A 27,673-nucleotide genomic window follows, 5' to 3' on the forward strand; every position below is an offset into this window, starting at 1 on the left:
TCTGGTGCTCTCAAGGTCTTAAAGAATTACTCTTAAACACATGACTCATAATAAAAGTACAGACCATTCATTCACAGTTTCACTTTTTTTTTTTGGCAAATAGAGCAATAGGGAAATAAAATAAGAACATAGTCATGTTATTCACCCTGGTCTGTCTTCAAAACAACCGTGATGTTCTACTCAGCTAGCAGACTTCAGACTAATTTCTGGGACAATTCAGTCTCCTTATCTGGGGTCCAATTCTAACCTTACACCCTTTCTAGAAAGACCTTCTCTGAATTTAAACTTGCCTTTGCAGCACCAAGTCATGACTTACACCATAACTCTTACAGGAAGTCTACACTGTGCCTTGGGAATGAATGTCCCATTATGCTGAACGAACCAGCTAGTGCCAGCTAGGTTCAAATCCCAACCAGCCATGAACAAACTGTTTGTGAAGTTAGAACACAATATTGTGATTAATATCAACATATGCAAAGCAAAGCCTTCCCTAATTCCTTTCTAACTGGCAGGAGGGTTTAATTCTCCTGCCCTGATGGAGAGTTTCAGTGTATCCTACATTATGTACTAATGGTAATTGGAAAGCCATATTTCACATAACTAAAGGAGAACAGTCAAGTGTGTTTATTGCAGCTTCTTAAGCCACTTTAAAAAACAAATTTGAGAACAGTATGTACTTAGTTGGAGCAGCTCTCCTATAAGTAGGATTTTATAGTATTAAAGCAGTAATGGCAACCATATTAAAGGTCCCAGGAAAAAAAATAAAGTTTAAATCTCTCTTCTTCACAGATATCCATGCTTCGTTTACATTTTATATGCTAGCATGAACAATGTGCTTCAGTCACCTTACTTATGGGTTTATTTTAGCTAAAATGTTCTCTTTGGTTTTCTTTCAGGAAAAAAAAAAAAGAAAAAGTAATTTAATTCCAGACACTGTTGTGGCTTTTTTAATTGTCAGACTAATTTCCTTTCATAATTGAGTTTTTTCTCAGCAGCACTCTGTGGCTGCATTTTATAGGACTGATCTTCCATAAAGAATTGGGAATCTCTGCTCACAAAACCAGCTTCTATTATTAAGCCACTAATCCCAAATTACACTTGTCTGTGGTAACTGTTTGTGAGGCCTTTTTGGCTGAAGAAGAACACTAACTGATTTTCTGAAGGAATTTCAGCATTGGGCAAGCTTTTTTTGGGGGGAAGGGGGATGGGTAGTGGTGTTATTTGTTGGTTTCTTGGTTCTTTGGTTATTTTCTTTACACGTCACTCTACCAACCGTTTACAGGTCAGCCATTCGTTTTTAATTACTCCATTATAACTAGAGTTCTTACTATAAACTTTTCCAAAACACATTTGGATATATTCAATTATAGATCAAAATTTTTATGAAATCTAGAAGTGCAAAAACTTTGATAAGGACTTAAACAATATTCATGTTAGCTTTTATATGCATTAATTCAGAATTCTATGCAAGTGGAAACGCTCAAGCTTCCCACACAGAAACTTAGATTAGGCTTTCTATCTGACTTGAGCAACAGCAAAAATGGCAATTTTATTTTTATGATCCTCATTTTGACCAAAGGGAAAAGAAAATGAAATTAGCTTTACCTGTGCTGCTATACATAATTTCAAATGCATTCCTCAAATCACTCTCCTAGATCTAAGTTTCAGACAAATTGTTTTTCAAAACATAAGTTTCAAAAGTTCACTTTCATGAGGTGCTAAACCTAGTTCTAAGATGTCCAAGAAACAAATTTAAAATTGTGTTGGCCTCATGAGGTAAAGCATGAATATAATTCCAAGTCATTGGTTGTTCATATGTCTTAATATTCTAAAGGGTAACTTTGTTTAAACAATTTATACATGTTAAGCTTTGTGCATCGCTTTGCAACTACAGTTGTTGTGCAGCTGTTATAAAAGCTTTCAGGTCAGGCTTTTCGTCAGGTTTTCCTTACCCCCTTTCCTCACAGACAATGCTCTGTTATGCTGAATGCAACCAGGATATTTCTGCCTTTCCTTACTGACAGGGGCCAAGTGACTTCAGCTCCCACACAGCACCACAGCAGCTCAGCACTGTTAGCCAGCAGCACAAGGTCCTGACACACCAGGTCAGCATCTCCAGACTGGTCCCAAGCAGCCACTGGGTCAGCTGAAATGCCAAGGGCAGCACATGTTCTGGAGGGTACTAACAGAAGTGAGAAACAAACTGACCTTCTATACCAACTCCACTAAACTGTGCTTTGTGTCACCTTTGGGAGTGGAAGACCTTAAGCACAACAACCTCTTGGAATCACAGGCAGCACACCAGAGAAGTGAGGGCCTTTGGCACTAATTTGGAGGCAGGGTCAGTGTAGGCTTTTTGGTGCTTCCCAGGCTTGCCAGCAAGGTCATGAGCAGCTCAGGCACAGCCAAGTCTCACACAGCACCTTACTGGAGGCAGGTGACCACTAGCAACCCAGCCTCTGAACACCCATCCCCACAGGCATACAAGGAATGCTGTCAGCAAGTGTTACAACTTTCTCACAGAAGCTGAGCAAAGCAACTCTCTGCCACTGCTAATTCTGCAGCCACAGCTTTTCAGACATCCTTCTGACAGCTGGACCAAGCTTTTGGTAACCTCTCACCATGAGCCAAAGATTCATCTACCACCATCCTCATGTTAGGACTTTGTCAGAAGCCAAAAGGTATCTCACTAATAGCAGCAAAGAGCCCAACTGCAATAACCTCTGCATGTCTCTGCTGCCAAGCCAGATGTGGGTGCGACTCTACCAAAGGCAGCAGATGGGGTCTACTACGGTTTCTCACAAGTACCTTCCCAAACAGAGGAGTCCAGGAAGCCTGAAAGAACAGAAGAGATGATCACACAGGGAAAGAATAACTACACCCAGCAGCTAAGATATGTGGCCAGCTATACTCAGTCCAAGGGAAACCCCCTTGTCATAAGCTTCCACGCATTCATTAGCGATGTAAATTCTGGAATTGTCTAGTTGGCTTTCAAGAGTCCAAGCCTCAAGAAACTAAGAAAGGTGCAAGAGATACCAAATTACCCTTTTCTGATACAAGTCACATCAATGCTTCTAAGCATACAACCCTCCTTCCCACATTTATTTTTACGCTGTGTTTTTCACCAAGTGAGCAAAGATTTCCACAAACATCACCATTTCACATCCAAGGGTCTTCCACCAGTACTGATCATGTCATAATTCCAAGCAATCCGTTCTCCCCTGCCATCTCCTTGCAGAGTGGAACACCACATGGTCCAGGAGTCTGCCACATTTTCAGCATTACACAGACTATGTTGAAAGGCAGCCAGCTGCACCCACCCAGGCTCTAACTCTGTCTGGAGCCTACCACAGTGCTCCGTCTGGCAGGCAGGAGCAGGGACGGGAGCCTGCACGTGTCTGCATTGCCATCTAGAGGATTGCTGCCACACACCAGCCCATCTACAAACAGTATCCAGGGCAAATGGGCTTACATCCTGACAGCACCAGGGCAGAACTGCACATTAGTGGCAGTATGGCCTTTTTTCCATGACAGTTATAGAACCATGGAAAAAAGTGCCCCAAACCAAGGTTTCATAGACACAGTGAAAAGATAAAAGTGTGCACATGATGCAGTCTATGGCAGGAGGTAAAATCTGCTCCCACTGGTTTTCATAAAAAAATCTCCAAGAGTTGTTTGGGTTTTTTTTTTAAATCATTTGCTATGGCTAATGACAGAGGTATAATTTTACTAATTTTACTTGATTCAAGTCACATCTATCCTTCTAAGAGTACAGCATTGATGATCAGAGAATCAGTATTCTGAATTTTGGCCTGTCATGTTGCTACTTGCTTACTATTCTAATTAATAAGAATTGACACCAATAAAACTACTTCACTTTGATCTTTCTGTACAGAAGCATGACCAGCAGGTCCAGGAAGGTGATTCTTCCCCTTTACCCCACTCTTGCGACAGCCCACCTGGAGTACTGCATCCAGACCTAGGGATCTTAACATGGAAAGTCCATGAATCTGATGGAGTAAGTCCAGAGGAGGGCAAAAATTTGATTAGAGAGCTGGAGCACCTCTCCTCTGCAGACAAGCTGAGTGCTGCAGTTGTTTAGTCTGTAGAAGAGAAGGCTCCAAGGAGACCATATAGTACCTTCACATTCCTAAAGAAAGTTATAAGAGAGCTGGAGAGGAACTTTTTGCAAGGGCCTGTAGTGATAGGAGAAGGAGGAATGACTTCAAACTGAAAGAATGTAGGTTTAGATTAGATATTAGGAAGTAACTCATTCCTGTGAAGCTGGTGAGGTTGTCCAGAGAACTTTACGTTTCAGTACCAACTTCAACATCAGTTTGAAGTAAAACAAAAGTACATTTCAAAAATCTGAATAAAGAAGGTTAAATTTAAATGACAAGTCATCTTCCCACTATCATTCCTTGTCATCAGAGCAACACATATTCTATGTTTTGGACACTGCTATCCCACACAAGGGGAAAATAACATTGAAATATGCATACAGAAGGTGAAATGAACTGTTCTGTAATTGGATTTTTTTTAAAAAACAACAAAAACATCTGAAAACCCTGGGACACAGAATATTCTTAGGGCATCATTGTGCTTTATTACTAATAGAGAAACTAAATAGCTATTTGTCACCCCATCTTGTCCACTTTCTTTTCCATGCTGCACACTCTCCCTGCATCTCTTCCCTCCTATCTGATGCACACCTGACACCTGAGAAGTGTCTTATTTAGAAAGACAAAGCCGCAGAAAGCTAATCTTACCATTATAATAAATAATAATCTTTCTCTGGATTTACCAATCTGTGCCATTATGCTCCAGAATCAGAGAAACCCCAGTACCTGGGGAGCCTTCACGTGGCAGCTAAAGTTAGATCAGGTAGTTGCACTGTGAATCAAATAATGATGAATTCAAGCTACATTTGTTCTAAAAGCTACATTGATCTAAAACCCATCTAAACACTGCCCTATTTGAGCAACATGAATTTAATTATAAACTTTTTTTTAATCTGGTCAGGGGTAAGAGGCACCTATTGCTCAAAATTTTCTTAAAATGAAAATATAACTTACTGATCAGAGTCATAATAATCCATGCACTTCTTTTTTTTATTATAGGCTGCAACCCTGAAGGGTACAATTTCCAGTGCTCGGAGGCCTGGAGCCATTGTGAGCACTTTGGCACCATGGGTTGGTTCATACAGATCTTTCCCAGTGTCAGGGTGTGGCATCCCTGCTGGATCTCGCCCTACAATGTAGAAGTTAGCTCCTGCAACCATCCGGGATCTGCAGTGCCACTGAACCTACAACAGAGACAGGAAAAACAATTAACAGAAGAAAAGGCTCCAAAACTTCAGCTCTCTTCAGCAAATGGGCATGCACTCTGTAATGCTAGTTTTCTTTAATCAGATGTGACTTCTATGGAGCCACAACATAATAAATAACCAGTAAAGTTGATCACCATCAAACTTACAGCTAAAACATACTATCCCCTTTTTATCTGCACAGCAGGTACTCAGAAAGTTACTTCAGCACCATCTACACACTCAGACAGAAAAACCACCCATGGTCAGCATTTTCAACTTGTACATGTGGCAAGGATGTTGTTCAAGGCAGAACTAAGACTTTCTTTGCATGAACATTAAAACCCAAAGGACACATAAACCAGGTACACACTGCACATGAATGCTTGTAATAGCTTAACTTTCCTAGGCAGGTGAACTTATGGCATTTTAATACAGCTTTTCCTTATAGAACTGCTTGTTTTCTTCCAAGGCACTTGTCAGGAATGTTAAAAATACAAAAAATGCTAAACTGATAGTTATTAAACTAGGATTTTTAAAGACTGGAAGGACACATACACCCTGTAAATAACCATATTACCAGCTGCTTGCTCTTCTGTAAAACACTTGTGCTACAGAAACAGATCTAGTACCAATAACTTTTAAATAACCTATGGGAAATTATTAAAGAATGAATCTTTCTTATTACTTCAATAAACATTACTGCCAGGCTGTACTCTGAGGTCACTGGAACTGAACTCATAGGTCATAGGAGGAGAAAAATAGGTAAGGAGAAAAATTATATCCTGTTCAGAATAGGGAATGTGGATTTTGTTCCTCCTCACACATAAAAGAATGAGGTAGAAGATTTCTGTTAATTCTCACAAAAGGCCTATGGAGAACAGCAGAAGATTCGCCACATGAACTCACTCACATGCCTCAGCTAGATCTGGACTGCAGTTTTTTCTCTGCACTGAAAGGCAGTGAAAGCTCTGTTTGATCAGTCAACTGGCCAGCAGAAAATAAGTGGCATCTGTCTAATTTAACTTCACTAGTAAGATCTCCTATCTATGAAAAAAGCTACCCCAGAGTTAACCTCAGAGCCTGGTCAGAATTTGAACTTCCTGTGAGTCAAGGTGGAGGCCAGCAAGGAGGGAAAAAAAAAAAAAAAAAGGGGGGGGAATGAGATGGAGGATCAATATCCCCTCAAGGAATTGTCCTCAACTGAGAACATTTATTCTTTCTGCTGCCTCCCACAAACCTCTAGGGACTCCAACCCAAGACCTGGCTCCTAAATGAAGTGTTGCCAAAGAATTATTTCATACAAAAGCCTCAAAACAATTCTCTCAGAATTAAGTTTGCCAAAAAATAATCAGACTGCTTTTTTCTTAATATGTGAATGCCCCTCCAAACATACAAACTTCTTGTTTAACAATCATAAAACTTAAGTATTTTTAACATTCAGGACAATCACTTGGTATGTTAACACATCTTATAATTCCTTCTGAAAAAGACTGTAAAAAAAGGAGGCCGGATGAAATTATCATATCCTTGTAACTGTAAAGAAAGGAATCTATAAACACAGTATTTTCAAAATTCTCCAGTATAGAAGTTTCTTCAGAAGATAATGTTTTGGTTGGTGAAAGAGACTTGATAATCTACTTTCACAAGCAAAATTAGTCTCCTCCCTCCCTCCCTCTATTAAAACAACACAACACACAAACACCAGACATCACACAAAATATTTTAGTGCGCTATCAAAAGGGTTTTGTTTCACTTGAAACTCCGGATGTATTTACCTCAGTTGGTCCTGCATACATCATGGGGGAAGGGAATATAGCTACCACTGTTGTTTCTGGATTCAGGATTCCCTCCTCCAGTACTGCAGCATGCTGCTTCATGCGCCACATCAGAGGAACATCATCCTCCTTTGTCCAGCCTCCAAGGGGGTGCAAGAGCAAAACCGGGCGCCGGTAGCCACGCTCCAGAAGCTGCTTGTGAGTGTCCTGCATTAAAAGAGCATGCCCATTGTGCACAGGGTTGCGTAACTGGAAGGCAAAGACAGCATCTGTGGAGGAAAAAAAAAAGACAAAAGATATCAGGAAAGTTATTTTATCAGGAGTCGTACAGCCACAGAAAAATCTTCAGTACATGGTTTGCTCTCAGTTCTATTAAACAAGTGCAATAGCAGTGCTCACAGGTCATTAAAGAATTATCAATTATTACAAAATCACTGTAATTAGTAAGCAAAACTAATAAAAAACAACCATACAAAAATAAATCAACTTCCTTAACTTCTGAATTTTCTGCAGAATTACTCTGGTTTCTCCAAGAGCTATAACCATCTATTTGGATTTTTCACTTGCATAAGGGTATTCTATTCTAATAAGAAATAAAACTATGCTACTATCTTGAAGTCTAACTATATCATCAAGAGAACAAATGGATCTGTTTGAAACAAAACTAAAAAAAGGCGATTTAATGTTCCTTACTATGTTTCCTTCACCTTAGTTTAGAAGATTTTAAGCAGTAAGAACAAAGCAAGACTAACTGCTATTCCAGAGTATTACAAACCCTTCAATGAAAAGCCCTGCCACAACCAGGATTTCTCTTTCCCACAACTTCAGATGAACTAAAGGGCCCTGCAAGACAGCAAAACCACTGTAACAAGAGATTTTCCAATATGGAACCAATGAAACCTAGAGTACAGGCATCTTTCAGATCTCAAATATGTGTTTGTTTAGGGATTAGCCAAAAGACTGATATTGCAGACCTACAGCTCCTACTCAGAACCTACCAACCACACAGAACAATGGCAGGAGCTCAGAACCAGTTGTGCTTTGCATTTTCAATGTTAATCTCTCTCCTCACATTTAGAAGTACAGCTCCTGCCAGTCATTGCCACAGTGAAAGCAGCGTGTTGTTCTCTGCCTTATGACATTCCTCAGCCTCTTACTTATCTGCCTAACACAACTACTTTTGTGAAAAAAACTGTTTTATTTCTTGTGCTGGAAAGAAACTTGGCACCAGTCTACCTGCACTACTTTCATAAGCCTTGTAACCCAGAAGCAGCATGGAACAGACTTAAAAATAGCAGAGCATGAAAGCACAGCATTCAACCATACCTCTGTAGTTTTGGCCAAACACGATCTTTAAATCACAACTTACCACATTTTAACATTATCTTTTCTTGCATTACTAACATGTCTACACTGCATGGAAAGATAAAGTTCAGCACCTCAGGCATTACCAGCTTCTGTTATGTATTTAGGCAATGCAATTCCTGAGATCATAAAAATTATTTCTATTAAAAGCAAAGAATACCACCCACCAGAGCATTCAAAATTTTCATCCTTGAAACAATGCCAGCCACAGTGATGGCAGCAGACATTTGGATAAGACTCTGCAGGAAGAAAGACAGCAAAAAAAAATTATTCACCGGCATTCATTTCCTTGAATTTCTGCCTTAGTTCAGCTGGAGTGAGGCGGTATTGATCAAGTCCATCATTCCAATAAATACGATCAAGGACCTGTAGATCTCCACCGACAAGCCAGTTCCCTTGCTCCATAACCATCTAAGAAATGAAAGAAAAATCCACGTCAGGATTAGTTATCAGCTTCTCCTGAGTATCGAGAGCATAGCAATGGGGACACATCTTTACCAAGGATTGTGTTCCAGGTTAATTTTATTTGACAGTTGGAAGTCAAGCATCAGTGTTAAAAAAATGGAAAAAATTCACTGGAGCATAGTGCAGACATGTTATACCATGATGGAGGAGAGATGAACAAACCTTCAGTAGGCCTTTCTTTCAAAACTGAGATAATATAAAGAAATGCAAATAGCCGATATTATTAGCCAACACTGCATGACAAACAAAGATAGTGTCTCAAAAGCCTTGTCTATTACACTTTATTTAGCATATATTAGCATATATTTTTATTAGTACGTATTTTAAAATTTAATTACAATATAGCAATACAACGAAGTTGCACACTTTATAGCTATTGGTCAAAGCAAATGTTATTGCAGCATTTTTACTCTGTAATTTACAAGATTTACAATGCTGCAATACAAGATATTGCAGCATTTCAACTCTGTAGTTTACGAGATTCTAGTCAGGAATAAAGTAACAAACAAAACAATTCTGATTAACTACTCACCCACTTGAATCTACAAATAAAATCAGAATCTTTGAAGTGGAACAGCTTTTGGACTTGTTTCATGGTAGCAGTTTACCCAAGTAACAGATGTTAGACAGTCACTACTTATTTTATATCTTTAAATATCACCCCACGCTTTATCAAAAAATAATTATGGCAAGCTTCCTAACATACTCTACAAAGAGCCATAGACATTACTGTGAAATTTTTAATTTCTAAGAATGCATTTTGTTTTGAAGATGAAATCACAAAAAACTTTCAAGTTTCATACACATTTCTGATAACTTTTTTAGCCTTATGTAACTTAGAAATGACAATAAACCTTGATATAACAGAAGATACCACATACTAAACCTAAAAGCCAAGATGTGAAAATTAGGTGTGAATTTTTCAATTTATTTTTCCTTTGACCTGCTGGAATTAAATGATGCCACAGTATCCATTCCATTCCTGAAGAAAATGCCAGACTTTGACATCTTACCAAGGTGGAGGGAAGGTGTGATAATCATACGAAGATGAAAAAACTCTGCACTACACAATCTCTCAGGTACCCAAATATTTCTGATTAAGAACAGCCACCAAATTCATGTGCTGTCGTGCTACTGCTATACACCTCAGTACAGGCAAAAGAATATAGTTCCTTATTTTCTACATAAGAAGTCATCTAAATTTTGTCTGCATGAGATTTGCTTAGAATTTACTGGATCTGTGTTAAGCTTTCAATAAAGGGATAATCTTATTTTCAGCATCATAGAACACATCAAGGGCTTTAAAAATCCTCTGTTAGTCATACAGATTATTTTACAACATTTCAAAGGCTTCCCTTTTCAAGAGCAAGCTCATAATTTGAAGTTTGTTTGATTTATCTTTATCTAATTTTATGTCATACCTGTAAACAAAAATACCTCAGAGACAAATGCGGAAATAAACATGTTTTGACTCTGCAGAGCTAAGATGTAACATTTACATCAGCTTGCATAAGCCAATACAGCATTGTGGTGAGTATGTTACAATTAGAACATTGCAGTATGACATACACATAAGGCCAAGATAATAAAACATAACCAACACAATGGATGGGAAATTACTCCCCAGAGAGTGAAATGATGAACTCTCCAGGAACAGGGCCTGTTTGAAAAACATCTAAAGCAGGCAGGTCTCACGTGCACCACATGCAGGCAGAAAAGAAGTTTTCTATCCTTCACAATGCATATATCCACTGATTAAGGAGCTTTGATGATCCATCTGGTGACAGAGGGATGTGTTTTTCTAGGCACATTGGAGGGCAAAGTTCTCTTTTCTGTAGCACAGATTCTACAGTACATTCTAAATTCATTTCATGTGTACATACTGACATTGGATTTTCACACTAAGTACAGACTATTCAACAGCTGCACAGAAAAAAATTACCTTTATGTCTGCTCAGATATTTTAACTAATTTTCAAAGTAGTTTTTTTATCAAAGTACATCAATTATAGACATGCCATTCACTAAATTTGCAGCTCCACAACAGTACAGCTAATGGGACTAGATTTTCAACTTTGAAACACACACCTTGATATAGGGATGTTCCTTGCATGTGGTTCCCCACTGCCTAGCACAGCGTTCCTCTTTCCTGTGCTCATAGAATTCGGGATTACGGAGAATGGCAACGCGGCGACCTTCATACACCAGTGCAATTGCTGTGCACCCGTCGAGCCTTTCTTTGTCTTCTTGAGTTGCTGTTAGCACTATAGGCACTGACAGATTAATAACTCCCCCTGCAGAGGGAATCAAAAAAGCCCTTTATCCTTAGTAACAGTCATCAATGTTATGAACACCTACCTAATTAACAGGTTACTTGTAAGGCTGTAAGTGTATTACATGACAGGTAGTTGAAATACTTATTTTAACAGGGATTAAACATTTTTTAGAATGAACTCATACTTCCATAAGATACACATGCTATAAAATTGAGCAAATACTGAGGTTTGAGAAAGAGTCAACATAGTAGTGAAAATACAGCACAAGTACAATACACAGCAAGTACTTAGAGCTGCACAAAAATATCTAAACTGCAAGGATACTACTTTTTGGAATGTCAAATTAATACCCTTCTTAAGAATCTATATAGAAAGTAGAAATACACAAATAACATTTTAAAATAGATCATTTGAAATATCAGACAAGGTTGCTGCTGGAGTGGATAATTAGTAAAAAGGAAATTATATTCTTAGTAGCCATACTTTTGGCCCCAAAGAACAAAAACAATGCAATAGGAGTAGAAAGATACACCCAAGCAATTAACACACATAACTGAACTATTTCAAAAGGTGACTTTTGTTGTATACTTAAAAATTATTCAGATTCAAGCATTTACCTTCCAGAAAAAACTGCTGACTCAGGCAAATATTTGCATAGTTTGTTCAGCTGAAAGTTTACCAGCTACTTCACTTCTAAAACTAAGCCAATGTAGCTGAATTTTAAGGTTATGTGTGGTCCTCCTTTTTAAGCACCTACTTCACTGCCAGATGCTGAAATCTTGTTTTTCTTTTCTGGAAGAATGAGATTTGAGAAACCCAGCGGAGTAAATATTGTAAGTCTTCTACAAAGGCTTGGGTTCTAAACTTTTGTGTGGTCTCCAGGAGAAAAGTCATGGACCCTTTAAAGTTAATGGAGGTTTTGGCATTTGCCAAGACTCTAAAATAAGACTAGTTTTGCTATTATTTAAGCAATATCTTTTTTATTAGGAAATTAAATTTCTTAGGGAATTATAAAGTGGATGAAAATTTTAAGAGAAAAATAAATCCCCTTCTTTCTTAATGTAAAATGTATAATGCATGCTGTGCATCTCCTCCTAAGTTCAGTCTTGGTGCCCAGAGTTATTTTCAAAGCAACTAGGCCATAAAATTGAATTTGGCAGCAGTCACAGAGAGTGGTCTGACACCCCAAAATGGATAATTTAAAGAAAAAACTTACTTTGCAGACAAGTAAATAAATATTTTAAAGTATGAAGAGATGTCAAACCTGTTGATTATTTTGTCCATGACCAGCAAATAAATACATAATATCTCCTACATATTTCTTCAGCAACAAATGAAACAGAGGCAAGGCAGTGAAGCAAGTCTATTGAATCACAGATGAGCACAGTGTCAGGATGAGACTTTTCCAGACAATTTAATCTTTCAAGAGAGACTATCAGCACAGTGATCTCCACAGCTCAGAAGTCAGTCAGTATGAACACTGCTTTTAAAGCTCAAAGGATGAGATGCATTGCAGGTACTAAACTATTTCCCTCTCTTCAGAATCAAAGCCCTGCAAAATGACTGCTGCTCTAAGACCCAGAACTAACATCCCAAGCAAGGAGGAAACTCTGAGGATATTGCTTTGACCTAACTGTTGCTACTGCTGCAAGTAGCAAAGCAGTTTTAAGGCAATCATATTTATCTAAGAAGATTTACACATGTAAGTGCTGTAGTAGATCTCTAGAAAGAGGAAATCAGTAGCAGGACATCTACAGAAACAATGACTTTATCCAAGCTTAGGACTCAAATAGTTTCCATCAAAAAGTTGCTATTTTTCATTACTTGCATTTTTTTGTAGCACAGATGAGATGCTCAAAACAGCAAAAGAAGTTTAAAAAACTGTTATATTGTTATATCTGAAACACTCACTTATACAAGGCTGTAAATTACTTATAAAAATCCTGATTTACTGAAAATTACAGGACAGGACTATGACCTACAGGCTATTTTAGCAGCTGAATGCATTGCATGCAATCTGCAGAGGACTTTTCACCTGGATGGATGTACAGAAGCAAATGAAATGAGAACAAAACTAGCAGCCCAAAATTATACTGCAAAGTAACAGGATGGCATTATACTGTATAGGATAGCACCTAGACAAAAGCAAATTAAGAAATATAACGATGACAGATGTCTGTATCACAGAATTAAGAGAAAGATGACTTTTTTTGTTCTGCTATTTGGTCTCTATCAAGACAAGAGTGACGCAAAAGGAAGCACGAATATAGGAAAAAGGCTGGAGTAAAACAGCCTTTAAAGAGGAATAAATGAAAAATTACAGAGGATCACAATCAAACTCCAAAATCTGAGGATGTTATGACTTACTATTTTCACAAAGTTCTTAGCCAAATGGTAATGCAAAATAAAATTTACTCATTTAAATCATCCCAGGAAATTACTAAATCTTAGTAATTCAATTACATGTGATAATTGTTCATACTCAGACCGATTTCACACTTGCAACAGCTCCAGCACTCAAGTCAGTTTGTTGTCCTTTTCTTCATTACTAATATCAAACAAATCCTTTGGTCACAGAACTAAACAACAATTAAACTGCAATTCCAAATCCTAAGATCAATTTCTTCAAAACTAATTAGAAGTGTGCATTTTAGAATTAAATGTTTTTCAGAAATTGTAAAGGCAAAAAGACAAAATATTCAAATTCTAACATGATGGTAGGTGTAAAAAGAATAAAACCATCACATTTAAAACTGGTTATTATAATATTCTATTCCCTTATCCCAGACTTGATGTTGTGCACAAGCCTGATAATGTGTTACCACACCACCACTAAGAAGCAAAGCATCAAAAATATTTTAGAAGCATGATTAGTTTGCTCGGTTTTACAAATGGTGTGTTTTACCCTACCATCAAGGAGACAGTCAAAGTGAAGGCACTGGAGGTATTCTCTCTCTCTCATAAAGCCATTCAGGGGTGTTGCCCAACCTTCTGCTAGCACTTGTACCCACTGCATATCCACCTTGTAAAGAAATGAAGAGATAGACTTAGAGCAGATAAAAATTGCTGCTTAATTACTGGCATCAGGTATTAATCATAATAGATCATGCTTTAATTCTAAAATGCAGGACAGTACAAATGGAAGATTTCTCAGTGTTACAGGTTTTCATCACAAATAATTCAAAGTTTCTACAAGTAAGGAAAAAAACCCCAACTTGTTCCTCACTGTTCATATTTTTGGCTATTTTCCAGACCCTACACTCAATCAAATGTCCATGTGTTAAAAAAATCAAACCAACAAACACACAACAACAAATTTTATTTGTATATCTTGATAAAGTTCTTCTTAACAAAATCAGAGAATCCCACGTGCCTTTATCTAACAAAACAAGATAACAAAGACGTTAAAAAGCAAAAAAAGAGAAAAAATAATAACAATACATACAATCACCACAAAAAATCAGAATTATGAGTGTAAATACTAAGAGGTTTAATCTTTAAAGAAATGAGAAATAATTTTTTTTCATAAACAATGAGACAATCCAGAAGTAAAATTCTCTCTGGACTAGTACTTATTTCAGTATGAGATATCAGTTTACACAGAATTTCCTTCCTTAGCACTCAGTCACACTATGACTTAGTGTGTGGTCTCCATTATTTCTGCATGTGCATTACTAAGACTTGGTCAAGTTTTTGACAAGGACAGGCTTTGCTTGTGCAAGTCTCTTTTGCAAAGGGCATGACTAATTTTATTACACTGTTTCATTTATACTGAGGCAAGTACAAAACCCAGGTTATTCCCAAGATTACACTGGATACTTTTTTGATATTTAACAGGCCAGTGGTTGTGGGTGGAGAGAGAAATTATTTGTTTTTCTAGATAGGGAGCAATTTAGAATGGGGCCCTACTGAGGTGTAATAATGGTGACCTTAAGTATTTATTCGTCAACAAACAATATATTTTTTACAGAGATATATGTGGAAAAAAATAGTTAAATGTGGTGAAAGGAAGTATCAATATTCATTACTAGTAGAAGACCAAGCAAATTTTAAAATTACTTAGTTCGATGCTTAGTTTGTCACCCCAATCCTCCAAAGTCTACTCACAATACATACTGAACTCTGAGCTTAGTCAGCTCCTAGATCAAATGTTTAGCTTTAAGTTCTAGTAATACCATCAAAAAGCCAGTGGAAAAAACTCATGCACTGTATCTGTGTTTAGGCTTATTAAGAAAAAGAATGAGGTAGAACAAAAACACAGCCAGAAGCAGCTTCATCTAATTGATCTAAGTTGAAAAATAATGCATTTAACCAAAATAAGAATAGGGTCAATCAATTTGTCCCATGCTTTTCTATATTCTCTCTGCTGGAAACCAGAAACACAGCACAAGTATGTTGTAATCAGAAAAAAAAAGCAATAAAGTAGATCTGGTCATATCTTTGCAACTGTTTGAGTTTGGTATGTTTATTAAAACATAAAAAGTTAATGTTGTTCAGCTGAAGGCTACCAACAGGAAGAATCAAGAAGTAGTAATTGATTTCCCCTATATTTCTAGGCAATTACAATTCACAACAAGTGAAAGTAAAGTAAGTAAAGTTAAAAAAAAAAAGTAAACAATCCTTCTAGAAAATATTTCTCATACAAGACATTCCAGGCATGGTTTTGTCCACGGATCTGTGGGGAGTGTGGGAGGAAATCACTGTAGATTTTTTCTCTGGGGTGGGGATAAATTAAGTAACACTATACCAGATATTATTCATAAAAGTATGAAGATCAATTATCTCTGGTAAGTAAACAAAGAAACCACAGACGATGTTGTTTTCATTCAAAGAAAGAGGGAAAAAGTCTGTCAAGGTGTATTCTGTAACCAATGCAGGTATTTCAGCTGCAGAACAGCAACAGATCAAACTGTCCTTCAACTGCAGCAATGAGACACCTGAACACACAATACCTTATTTATTTCCAGGGTTAACAGAGACTCAGCATCAGTTTTGGCCAACTGTAGCTTGTTTTCTGGCACATAAAGCTCTTTCACCTCGTAAGAGGCATCCACTGGTACAATGTCCTGTATAGAAGGAATAAAGAGAACTTAATGTTTGCTCAGAAGGCCTCTTGGGCACTGAACACACATCAAGAAGTAAAATTATAATGTTGCACTACACAGCAGCAAGAGTTTATTAATTATGCAATTTTTACTCATCTAAAAGCCAGCACTGTTCCAAGATTATGATATATTCCTAGTTACTCAAGCCAGCAGACTGCCTAAAATGAAACATTCTGACAAGAGATTTTTTCTAAACATTAAGTAACCCATATAACATTTATCTAGTAAATATTTAACTATTGAATTGAATGAAGTTTTTATGACTTATTAATGCCTACATTATCTACAGTAGAAAGGCAGACTTGATGCTTTTACACATGCTGAAGAAGTAAAAGAAGATTTAGAGACTAAGCATTTATGAATTTAAGTCATTCACTATACAAAACATTAAAAATGGTAACATGAAGGCAAAATACATAAAGGTCCTTCTCTACTGAAAATTAATACAGAAGTACACATAAAAAGTATTTCCTACAGCTAATGCCGTAACACCAGTATTTTCATCTATATACTAACTCTTAGAATATTTAAATGTGATGTCATCTGAGAATATACATGCAATGTACCAAAATCTAGCTCTATAACCAACACATTTTGATTTGAAAAAAAATTCAGTGTATTTAACAAGATATTCTCACTCCACAATTCTTAAGACTTTAAACTTGTTGGAAGAGTTAAACACAAGGATAAAACCATAATTAAAAGAGGAGAGAAGGTCATCATGGTAAAACTGCTAAGAGTCTCCTCCAAGAAAGGATGGTGTAATATGTCAAAACCCAGTCAAACGTTCCAGTGATGTTCAGTACCAAAATATCAGTGAAAAGAGGCTGACTATTCTTTTTAAAACACATTTTTCAGTGTTTGAGAAACCTTTGTAAAATAACGCTTTACTTTTGGAGAAAAAAAGTTCACCCTTGGAGCAATGAACAATAATCAAATCATTTTTACTTTTCCAATATATGCAGGTCAGAGTAAATAGGCTGCTTGTAGAAAACACAAAGTTAGCTCAGGAATTTTAATGCATTTATCAGACCTTAGGCACTACCTCCATGGAAAGTAAAATAAAGGCAGCAGAATGCTGACAAGTGAGAGATAAAATGACTGAGGGAGTAACAAGATGTGATGAGTCTCACTGCCTGTTGCATAATTCATATCCTCAAAGACACATCAAATAAAGACAAATTAAACTAGCACTTAGAAATGGTGTTTTATAAGGAAAAGCTTGCTCCATTACATATCAGACATCATTTTGGAAGCAGATTTTAATACATTGTAATTTAGGCAAAATCAGCCTTTTGTTTTCTCTGCCTCAGCAGCAACACAACAGCCCAGGAGAGCTGCAGCAGACTTCTGTCACAACAACAACACCAGAATCAAATGAAGGTATTGCCTCCTGAAAGCAACGCTATAATGATGGAGTGCACATTATGCTGCTTCACAGATTTCCCTCTGGACCCTGGCTCATTAGCAGGCTAGGATGCCTTAATTTTACAAACCATCAATAGCTTAAAATAAACGTGCCTATTAAAAAGATCTCTTCAAGTATTATCCTGGTTTTAGTGTCCCACTAACAGGCAAAACAAAGGTTTCACAATGCAGTTTCTGTCAACAACCTACTTCATTATACAAATGTAAACAACTTGAAGACAGTTCTAGCAACTGAGTCTGACATTTGGAAAACTTGTAGGATTAGTAAATCAAGACTCCCTTGCACACATGAAAGTGATACTGAAAACATCAACTTAGATTAAAAAAACATCAACAAAACAAGAAAACCAGCAACAAAAGGAATCCATGCATCTTTAAACTGCATGAATTTTAGGAATTAGGAAAATGTTAGGCTAGCAAGCCATCTAGTGACCATTCTAAGACATCAGTTTTACTGAAAGCTTAATTCTACCAAAGGACAAGTTACAGAATATTCCACAATATTTATTCTTTCACAAGTCATTCATATAAAATATGGCAAAATAAAAACAAACAAACAAAAAACTAGATGCATTGTGGAAACGTGCCTCCTCACACTGGGGTGGTGGGTTCTTTGCATGCAGATAGCCTTCTCTGCAGCACAGGCACATGTTTTAATAATGCTGGCAAATGTCTTTATAATGCTGAACAATTCATTTCATAGAATCATAGAAGCATAGAATGGCTGGGGTTGGCAGAGACCTTAAGGATCATCTAGTTCCAACCTCCCTGCCATGGGCAGGGACACCTTCCACTACACCAAGTTGCTCAAAGACCCATCAAACGTGGCCTTCAATACCTCCAGGGACGGGGCAACCATAGGTTCTCTGGACAACCTGTTCCACTGTCTCACCAGGCTCACAGTAATTAATTTCTGCATTATATCTAATCTAAACTATCTTCTGTCAGTTTAAAGCCTTGCCCTCTCCCTAAATGCCCTTATAAAAAGTCGTTCTTCAGCCTTCCTATAAGCCCTCTTGTTCAAACTACAGGAAATCTACAGAATTCATACTCTCAAGACAGCACTTCATTAAGATGGTCTAAAACCAAGACATGCCTGTTTAGCCTTGCCTCAATTTCATTGTCTCCCACTGAACTAAGCAATCACTAAGATATCTTGCCATTCATTATACCGTTATCTTCAAAGAAGAGGAAAAAAAGTGCCAGATGTACCTTAAACAAAGCTGACTGGGCTAGGAGCCATCAGTCAGCACTATGTACCAATACAAGTTTTCAGGGATCATTATCTTGGCACATATGACATAGGTTTCTATAACTATGAATTGTTCTGAGCAGGAGGCACAGAGCCCCTCCAGTCAGGAACTGCCCCACCTTTCAGAGGTAGGACTCCTACACAGCTCTCCTATTTTCTTCAAAAAAAAAAAAAAATCAGAAGGGGATTTGGGCAAAAGTTATCTTATGGTTTGCCCTGTCTTATCTCCTGAGCAACCCTGAGCAAGCAGTCATCCTTGAGGAATTTTCTTGAAAATTTCAGTACAATCTCCCCAAAGCAGTACTTACACAGAGGGTTAAAATTAATTCATACTGGCTGCATGATGAGGTCTTTTGCCTGTATCAACTTCAACACTTGGTGGAGCTCTATTTACTCAAACTACTGTCAACACTCAAAATTTCCAGAACATCCAACTCACATAAAAAAACATGAGTTATTATCTGCAAGAGTATCTCAATTGAAAAGAAATAGTTATCTGGAGTGTTATCCACTGCTCACTGACTAGAGATAAGAATGTAAGGAAATACATTTCTTCTACATGAGGATTAGCTAATTCTGGGGACATGGTTTCAAGAGGATAAAGCCATCTTTTCACTGCCTTCACTTTTAGTGTTGGGTTTGGGAGTTTTTTGTCTGTTTGTTTCGCTTTCCATGTGGTGTTTGTTGGGGGTGAGGTTCTTTAGGTTGGGTAATGAGCCATATCTACTTATCACGCAACAGGAGAAGGCCTGGAGACTTCAAAAGGGATGGTGTAGATTGCAGGCATGAACAAGGAAAGAGATCAACCTTTTCAGAAGCTATGAACCAGAAACTCAACTCAGCCATGTCAAGAAGATCAGCTTTCTCAGTCATTACACAACTGCAGGATTACTTTTACTAGTACAAGAAAAACAGTGGAATACAAGGGAAAGCAGACACAAGCAGCCCCTATTTAAGTGAGATTAAATCACTGTGTAAGTGCACCCCCATATCTTCACATCTGCAATATATATTAATTTGTACACTACAGAGACAATGTAAAAATTCAGACTCCTTAAAATTGGTTGCTAGCATTTTTAAGTCAGCATTCACTGTTGGTTCTGTAACAACTATGACAGCCTCCTCTCCCTTCCAGTTATTGATATAAATTAATTTTCCACTTGTCCAAAACTTATTTCACTTGGAGATCAGTGTTGTGCATTGTTTAAAGAGGAAACACACAACAGGACAAGTTTAAAAGTTTGAATTGAAAGATGCATAAGTCTTTATGTCTCAAAAACTGTCTTTGTTTTTCCCAGCACTTATATTCAGATTGCATGTACAAATATTTGGGAAAAAAGTTTCTAAGATATGTCTCCATTTCTGCTCACCCTCTCTTGAAGAAGTTCCACAACTTGCTGTATACAATCATTCACATCACAGGAATCAGTTTTCAGCACAAGCTCTGGGGCTTCTGGTTTTTCATACTCAGAGTCAATCCCAGTAAAACCTACAGAACATAAAAATATTAGGTGACTTCTTCCAAAAGATGACTTCACTTTAATGCTGTTCACAGACAGTTTTCTATATATAAATGAACATAACAGGCAAGAACATGGAATTTTAGCTTCCTCAATACAGAGATTCTTAGGGAAATCAACAGGTTTTTTCTTTATCAGACTCTTTGCTAATCATAGTATCTGACAGCATCAAACTTCAACATTCTGCAGTACATACATAGCATTTATTTGTTGGTGAAGCTATTTGATTTTTACAGTGAAGTAAGGAATTTCAACATCTTTTACATTAGTTTAGCTAATATACTCATCTCAAGATAGCTGCTTTAAGATTGATGACTGTGTTTATTATAATAGTTGTCACAGACTCTACAAGCTACCAGTGACACTTGTTCTGGCCTACTTTGCTTGCAATCTGCTTTGAAATCGTGGAGATTCTACCACCCATGCATAAACAAGGAGGAAAATCCAAGCCCAAAGGCAAAGAGTATCACCAGTACAAGTCAGATCTGCATCAGGAATATCAGCTGGGCTTCAGCAACTCAACATCTGCATCCTCCACAAGTGCAAATGCAAACATTAGAACTCCAGTTTTTCCCTTTGGATTTAAATACCCTCAAAATTAGTAGTTTAGTTCCCCACCTAAGAAAAATATCAATTACTGCAGTACCCCATGTGATAAAAAAAGGCTGGTACCTTTTCCAAAACCTGTACACTGATGAGATTACTGGAAAAGTGGGAACAGAAGGAAAAGAAAGTATCTCATTGCATTTCCAGAGAAAAAGAAGATAACATTTGCTGACATTCCTTGTGAACTGGCAAGCTGGTTTAACTTTCATCCTTTGTATATCAGATAGGTCATAAGATACAGCCACTGCTACACTCATTTGTATCTTGCTCATGCACTGTTTACTTCACTACCACTTCTTCAGGAACACAATTCCATTACGTGGCTTGTAAAATTAACAAAATATTAGGGACATTCACAAAATAGGCACAGAGAAGGATTCTATACAGAACTGTATCTTTGTATCATGTCAGCTCAAGCTGTTGTACTTTGATTTTGAATAAATATTCATTCAGCTTTATTTATTCCTGGTGTTTGCATGAAATATTCTGTAGTACTAGAAGTATCAAGCAACCAGTCATACAGAATTGTCTTAGATTTCTTGAATTTTATTATCACTTCTGATTAAAGTGAATTCATACAGAACCTGCAAACTCCACCCCCAAAAAGTGATACTTCAAAAAAACTGCTTTGCTACTAAATACAGAGCTATCTATCATCAGCTTCTGCAAACTACAACATAACAGAGCAAAGCAGCACTTGAAACAATACTTGAAATGAATGATTGCATAGCTAAGCTTTTTTTATTGCAGGTTATACTTAAATCTTGACCTGAGGCTGGGAATAGGAAATAATGGTCATGGGCACTAGAATAGAACACAGATTTAAAAGTAAAAGTCAGTATCTTCAGAAGTGTTCTTAATAGTCTTTACAGTAGACAGTGGCCATGTTTTACTTTTTGGAAGAAACTAGCAAGTTTTATTAACGCAGTTCTTTAAAGATTTTAAAAAGAATCAGGCTCTTTTTAACTAGCCAATGGACACACAAAGGAGACAGATAATCCTAAATCATTACATTGTTTCTATTGCAACCTTTAACGTGCTTTTAAAAGCAATAAGGTTGCTTTTAAAAGCTAAAGCAAAAAATTGCAACCTTTAAGGCTTTTTCTGTGTGTGGTTAGCCACTTCCACCCTTTTACTGTCCTACATACTTAACTACTCAGTTCCAGAAGTCAGTGTCAATTTTCTTCTCAGTCATGTCCTGAATCCATGCTCTTTTTAAGGGTGATACACTCAGACATGAGCACATCCACTTAAGTGGAGTCAAATTACACTAATGTTTCACTAATTACATCAATAATTACACTTATGTAGAAAGGATGTGATTACATCTAGGTTCACCTTTAATTTCTCCAGCCCTGGCTTTCTTGTAGAGTCCTTTAACATCCCTCTGCTCACAGACATGCAATGGAGCATCCACAAATACTTCAAAAAAAGGCAAACTTGCCCCTTCATGAATTTGTCTGGCGTTATTACGATCCTGAAAGAAAACAGAAGAAAAATCCTAAAAGGTTGTCCCCACATATTTGTACTGCTTTTGCCTTTGAAGTTCATTTTAAAGAAGATGACAGCTCAATGTAAACAAGCTTTCAAAGTTTGAAAAAAGAAACGTGATTTGATTAACGGATGCCCTGCAAGGTACTTTGGCTTGGATACAGTACATCACATAGTAAAAGCTGACAGGAAGATGTGAGATAATTTATATTAAACTTGATTTGTCAGAAAAGTCCACAACCAAACCCAGCCAATAGAATGCAGGGTTTTCTACATCCATACATATCCATATGTCCCATATGTATACCCATATGTTCTATACCCATACCCAAACATATTCCTCATGTCTGAGGCATAACATCTGCCTAGTTGAGTACAGCAGGGAGAAGGTGTTATCTGCTGCTCTTGATATAACTACCCTTTTCTCCAAGCACCAGTTTTCCCTACATTCCTTAATCTGACAATACTTGTGTAGTCAAAATATTCTATTATTCGCAGTACTTTATCGTATTATTTTTATGGTTTGCCAAGCATTGGCACAATATTGGTGACTTTCACTGAGAGAACAAAAAAAGCCTTCCAAATCTTACTAAATATTGTTTATTTTGTTAGTTATTTTTCTCATATCTAGAGACTTCTGTTATACTGTAGGGTTTGAGTTCCCCAAATTATTATCAGAAGAAGTGTTTGCACTACTCTAACCAAAGAAATAACACATTCTCATGCTGTGAAACACCTAACCTTAAAGCCCCTGGGTCATACTTGGGTGCTCACACATCATTTCTGTCTCTCCCCTCCAGGTTCTTACGCACAGATGAAAACGGACTTCACACAACAACGTGAAAGTGGATTTGCAATAATTTTCAGTATTATATAATGGCATGCTGTATACACAACATGAAATAAAGTAAAAAGAACCTACAGGCAATTAAAACACTTTCCCTTAAGTCACTTTGTAAAAATAAAGCTCTTACCATTCATTCACTAAAATAAAATTGTTTTTAAAAGCAATTTACCTAAATCTTCAGGTTAAGTTTACACCTAGTCTTCATATTTATGACGTACTGAAATCTGCATGTATTAAACAAGATATTGCAATTTTAAGAGTCTTGGAATATCATTTGAGCTTGTTTGTATTATTAGAGTCATAATTCTGTGTAATGGACTGAAGTTAGTTCCAGTTATAGAACTAATGTAAACATTTTATTTTTTAAATTAATATTTCTGTTTTGAGTAATCACCTCCATAAAGCACAACACCACAAAAAAAACCCACAAGTAAGTATTTGATTCTAGCTATGCTCAGAAATGGATTTCTTTGACTAGGATTCTGAATGACATTTTGCATTTTCCCCACATTTCATCTAGACATTTTTCACACTTACCTGAGCATAAGGAGAGATGAAACTAGTAATGCACACCAAACCAGCATCTGCAAACAATTTAGCAACTTCAGCAATACGACGCACATTTTCTTCTCTATCTTCTGGTGTGAAACCCAGATTCTTATTAAGGCCTTGGCGGATATTGTCACCATCCAACGTGTAGCACGGAATACCATGGCACACTAAGTACTCCTCCAGTGCCATGCTCACTGTAGTCTTGCCAGCACCAGACAGACCTAAAATATTCAATAATCATATAAATATATAAGCATAGGAACAAGTTAAGGTAAGTTGTAATTATGAAAATCCCAAAGTGACAGGCAATAGCAGCAATGCCTTCTGGATAAGCTTACTTGGAATACAAGCCAAGTGGCTTTTACACAGAAAATAGGTAAAGAGAGAGTAAGGTAAAAGTTAAGTGTGCAGTTTGAAGCAGGTAAGAGCTTGGCCTTGAGCTCTGCTGCTGCTTATAGAGATAATGCTTTTTCCCCAGTGCTGCTGGCAATTATTTCTAGCTGAATAAACTTAATTCAGAAACCAAGCACAGTTAAGATGTTACATTTATATAAGAAGGGAAAGATCTCACATTGAAGTGAATTTCAGTCAACAAAAGAAATGGGATCAAGCCAAACTTGCACTCTGTTCTTACTCCTTGCAGAATAACAGCATTGAATTAGACACCATTGACTCACTCAAGACTCACACACAGCAGTGCTGCTCCACTAAATGGCATGTGTTAGCAACAAGAAAAGAAAACCATGCTAGCAAAGTCTGGTCTAATTGAGAATCTTTGGCAAGAAACCTATGCTGGCCCTAAAAAGTCCACTGTTCACTTTCATTTGGAAATTTATTTAAATAATTTTTCCAGATAAGATTTCAATTTATCTGGAGCACGTGCTTCTGCTTATACCAAGAAGTTAATTCATAACTGGAGCACAAACTCGGTTCTTCATATGACATTTACCCTTTGAGTGGGGGGGAAAAAAGAGTAATGGTAGTATAAAAAGAAGTAGCACTACTGGGTGAAGAAAAATGCTTTTATTAGTGGTGATTAAGATTTATTCTAACTTTCAGAGAATGGAGAAAAACAAAAAAAAAAATCACACAAAACAGCAGCTTGTGTGCTTCCAAGACATCTATGGCAAAGGACAAGCAATTGTGCTAAGAAATGTGTCCTAAGAAAACACAAAGTGCAAAGGAAATCTTGACAGCTTCTTAAAGAAAAGGAGTCATTGCATTGCTTCCTCTGGTGCCTGTTAGCCAAGTCAGTCTGTTAATATCACCCTGCCAGGCCACCCACTCATGGGGCTTTCTCCCTTTTTCTCCCTCTTGTGTATCTGGAGGGAGCTTGGGTTAAGTTCACTGATGATTTCCCAAGGATGAACCAGCTCAGTGTTGAGTTGGGCAAGAGGTACAGCCTGTGCAAGGCAAGAGAAGGAACACAAGGCGGGAAACTGAATGGTCTTCTTTTGGCAGCAATTAGATCACAGAAAATAGACACGACAGTCCAAAAGAATATTTCAGCAATTTCATCATTTACTTCTCACTGATGCAGTCTTTACTTGCCATTTCTGTCCCCACATCTAGCTTGCTATTCACTCACACGCTCTGTCTTTTCACACATCATTTGGTCTCCAACATGTAATGAATTGCAAAAGTTAATGTTATACATTAACAAATTTAAAAGCATTCCTCAAGCTGACAAGTCTTTAAAATAACTTACACTCTAAAAATTGCATATTATTTTACACATGAAAGCAATGTTTTTCCACATTTTTGCTAAATTCCTCCATTTTCTTTACTAGGACCCTCTGACTCAACATTCATTAAAACAGAGCTCTCAAATAAAGGTTACCTTGAAAAATGAAAAACGATCCCGGAAAGAGCTTTCCATACACTCCCACTCCATAAGTGCTGACAAATTAAGAGAGTGTCAAAGTGTCCCAGTATTTCAGCTTTTATTCTAATACCTATTAGAATTCTGAAACTCATGTTTGCACAGTTCTAGAATGGCTAATATTGCTTACTTCAATGCCTACAGTCCTTTTCACCCTTTCACATTACTGCTCAAACATCTTCAATAACCTAGCTTCCCACACACATTCTTGATATCTTACCACCACCCTCCTTCCTGTAAAAAAGGAAATTGGGCATTAAGATTACATTTGTTTAAAAAGAACATTGACTGGAAAATGTTGCCATGTAGATAACTGAGAACACATTTTTATCATGACCTTTTTCAAAATTAGATTAATGAATTACCAGAAGAAACGGAAAGGCAGCCCACCAGATCATTCAAGCATTGAGAGAGGCTGGAGCCTGTGATGGAAACAGGGAGAGAAAGGGCTCCATTCTTTTCCCAAATAAATAGATGACAGCCAGCAAATCTGCTTGGAATGACTCTCAGCAGTTCGTTATCAATGACCGCTTTACATTTCACACACATTTACTAACACTAGTGGAAATCAGTTTTACTTAATGTAATTGTAGTAAGTTTCCCTAATACTTTGTGAGGATCTTTTATGTCGCAATACAACAACGTTCTAAATGGTTTACAAGCCAATTAAATGACTTATTTTGCTACTTTTTCAATTACCACTTTAAAAAAAAAAAAAAAAAAAACAAAGAACTTTACAGGAAATATTTTAAAGCTTCCAAAAACTTCGAAAGACAGAAAAAATTTTCTCACTGTTGTGAAACAAAAAAGTCTTCCACAATGTATTTATCTTCTCTATTTACAAAAAAAAACAAAAAACCCCACAGAGCTGACTTCAAAAATAACTGCCAGTATGTATTGCCTAAACTTGCAATTGCTGTCCAATGGCACAGGTTTATGTTGAAATGTTATTTCAAACCAAGGAGACAATAATAATCCAAAGAGAAGAAGCTTTTACAGAAAAGATCCAGACGTACAGACTCTTACAAAAACAACATTTCATTTCTAAATAGATAAAATGGACAGTACAAAGAGACATAATTGGTTAAAACAAAAAGAAAGGGAAAAAAAAGAAACGCATGCAAAGAAAACCAGAATTAAGTAGCAGACAATATCAAAAAAAACAACTCTCTCAGAGCACTGAACAAAATATGTTCTCAAGTTACTATTTGTCCCAAAGCAATTTCCTGCTAGTCTACCTAAAAATAGTAATAAAACTGCATCAAGATCTTAGATTTCACAAGCATTCAACTTTGCATTCCAAAAAGAGCTAAGTAGCTTTTCAAAGGAGCAACTAAAACAAAAGGATTCTCAGAAACCTATGGCTGTACCTGTTAACCAGACTGTGCATCCACGAAAACCACTTCTTGTTCCTACGACTTGGCCTCTCTTATTCCTGCTGACGTGATGAGCTTGGTAGGTAACATTGGTTGCCCTTTGCATTCCCTGTAAAAGAAGAAGTCGATTAAATCTTTGATAAAGGGTGAGTTGGCAAAGCAAACAAATTCATCCACAGGCATAAAGAAAGACTTGAGGACAGAAAAATGGATGTAAAACCAATACCCATTCCATCAGCTCCAGCATGGATCAAAGGCGGCACAGAAAATTAGAACAGTCAGCCAGAGACAACCACACCCCTTGGGCTACTTCAGTGAAGCTTGGGACTGACAGGTTAATCAACTACTACTTTCAAATAAAACTTACTTAAGAAAAATCAACTATTAAAAAGAGAGATGAACTGCTAGAGCTGCTTGACTTGACTT

At 37.1% G+C, this 27,673-nt stretch overlaps 1 protein-coding gene across 1 annotated transcript in view; it reads right to left on the reverse strand.

The window, feature by feature from the left end:
* PAPSS1 (3'-phosphoadenosine 5'-phosphosulfate synthase 1) overlaps window positions 1–27,673 on the reverse strand; it is a 38,971-nt gene that overhangs the window by 4,230 nt on the left and 7,068 nt on the right. Inside the window, exons 2-11 of the mRNA XM_039710540.1 lie at window positions 27,242–27,356; window positions 23,975–24,210; window positions 22,438–22,576; window positions 20,344–20,462; window positions 16,141–16,254; window positions 14,099–14,210; window positions 11,001–11,206; window positions 8,724–8,859; window positions 7,084–7,352; window positions 5,076–5,305 (exon numbers count right to left, since the gene is read on the reverse strand). Of these exons, the coding sequence (XP_039566474.1) occupies window positions 5,076–5,305; window positions 7,084–7,352; window positions 8,724–8,859; window positions 11,001–11,206; window positions 14,099–14,210; window positions 16,141–16,254; window positions 20,344–20,462; window positions 22,438–22,576; window positions 23,975–24,210; window positions 27,242–27,356 (1,676 nt within the window). The remainder of the gene's footprint in view (window positions 1–5,075; window positions 5,306–7,083; window positions 7,353–8,723; window positions 8,860–11,000; window positions 11,207–14,098; window positions 14,211–16,140; window positions 16,255–20,343; window positions 20,463–22,437; window positions 22,577–23,974; window positions 24,211–27,241; window positions 27,357–27,673) is intronic.

Source organism: Passer montanus, unplaced genomic scaffold, assembly GCF_014805655.1.
Source record: "Passer montanus isolate IOZ18808 unplaced genomic scaffold, ASM1480565v1 scaffold23, whole genome shotgun sequence".
NCBI lineage: Eukaryota > Metazoa > Chordata > Aves > Passeriformes > Passeridae > Passer > Passer montanus.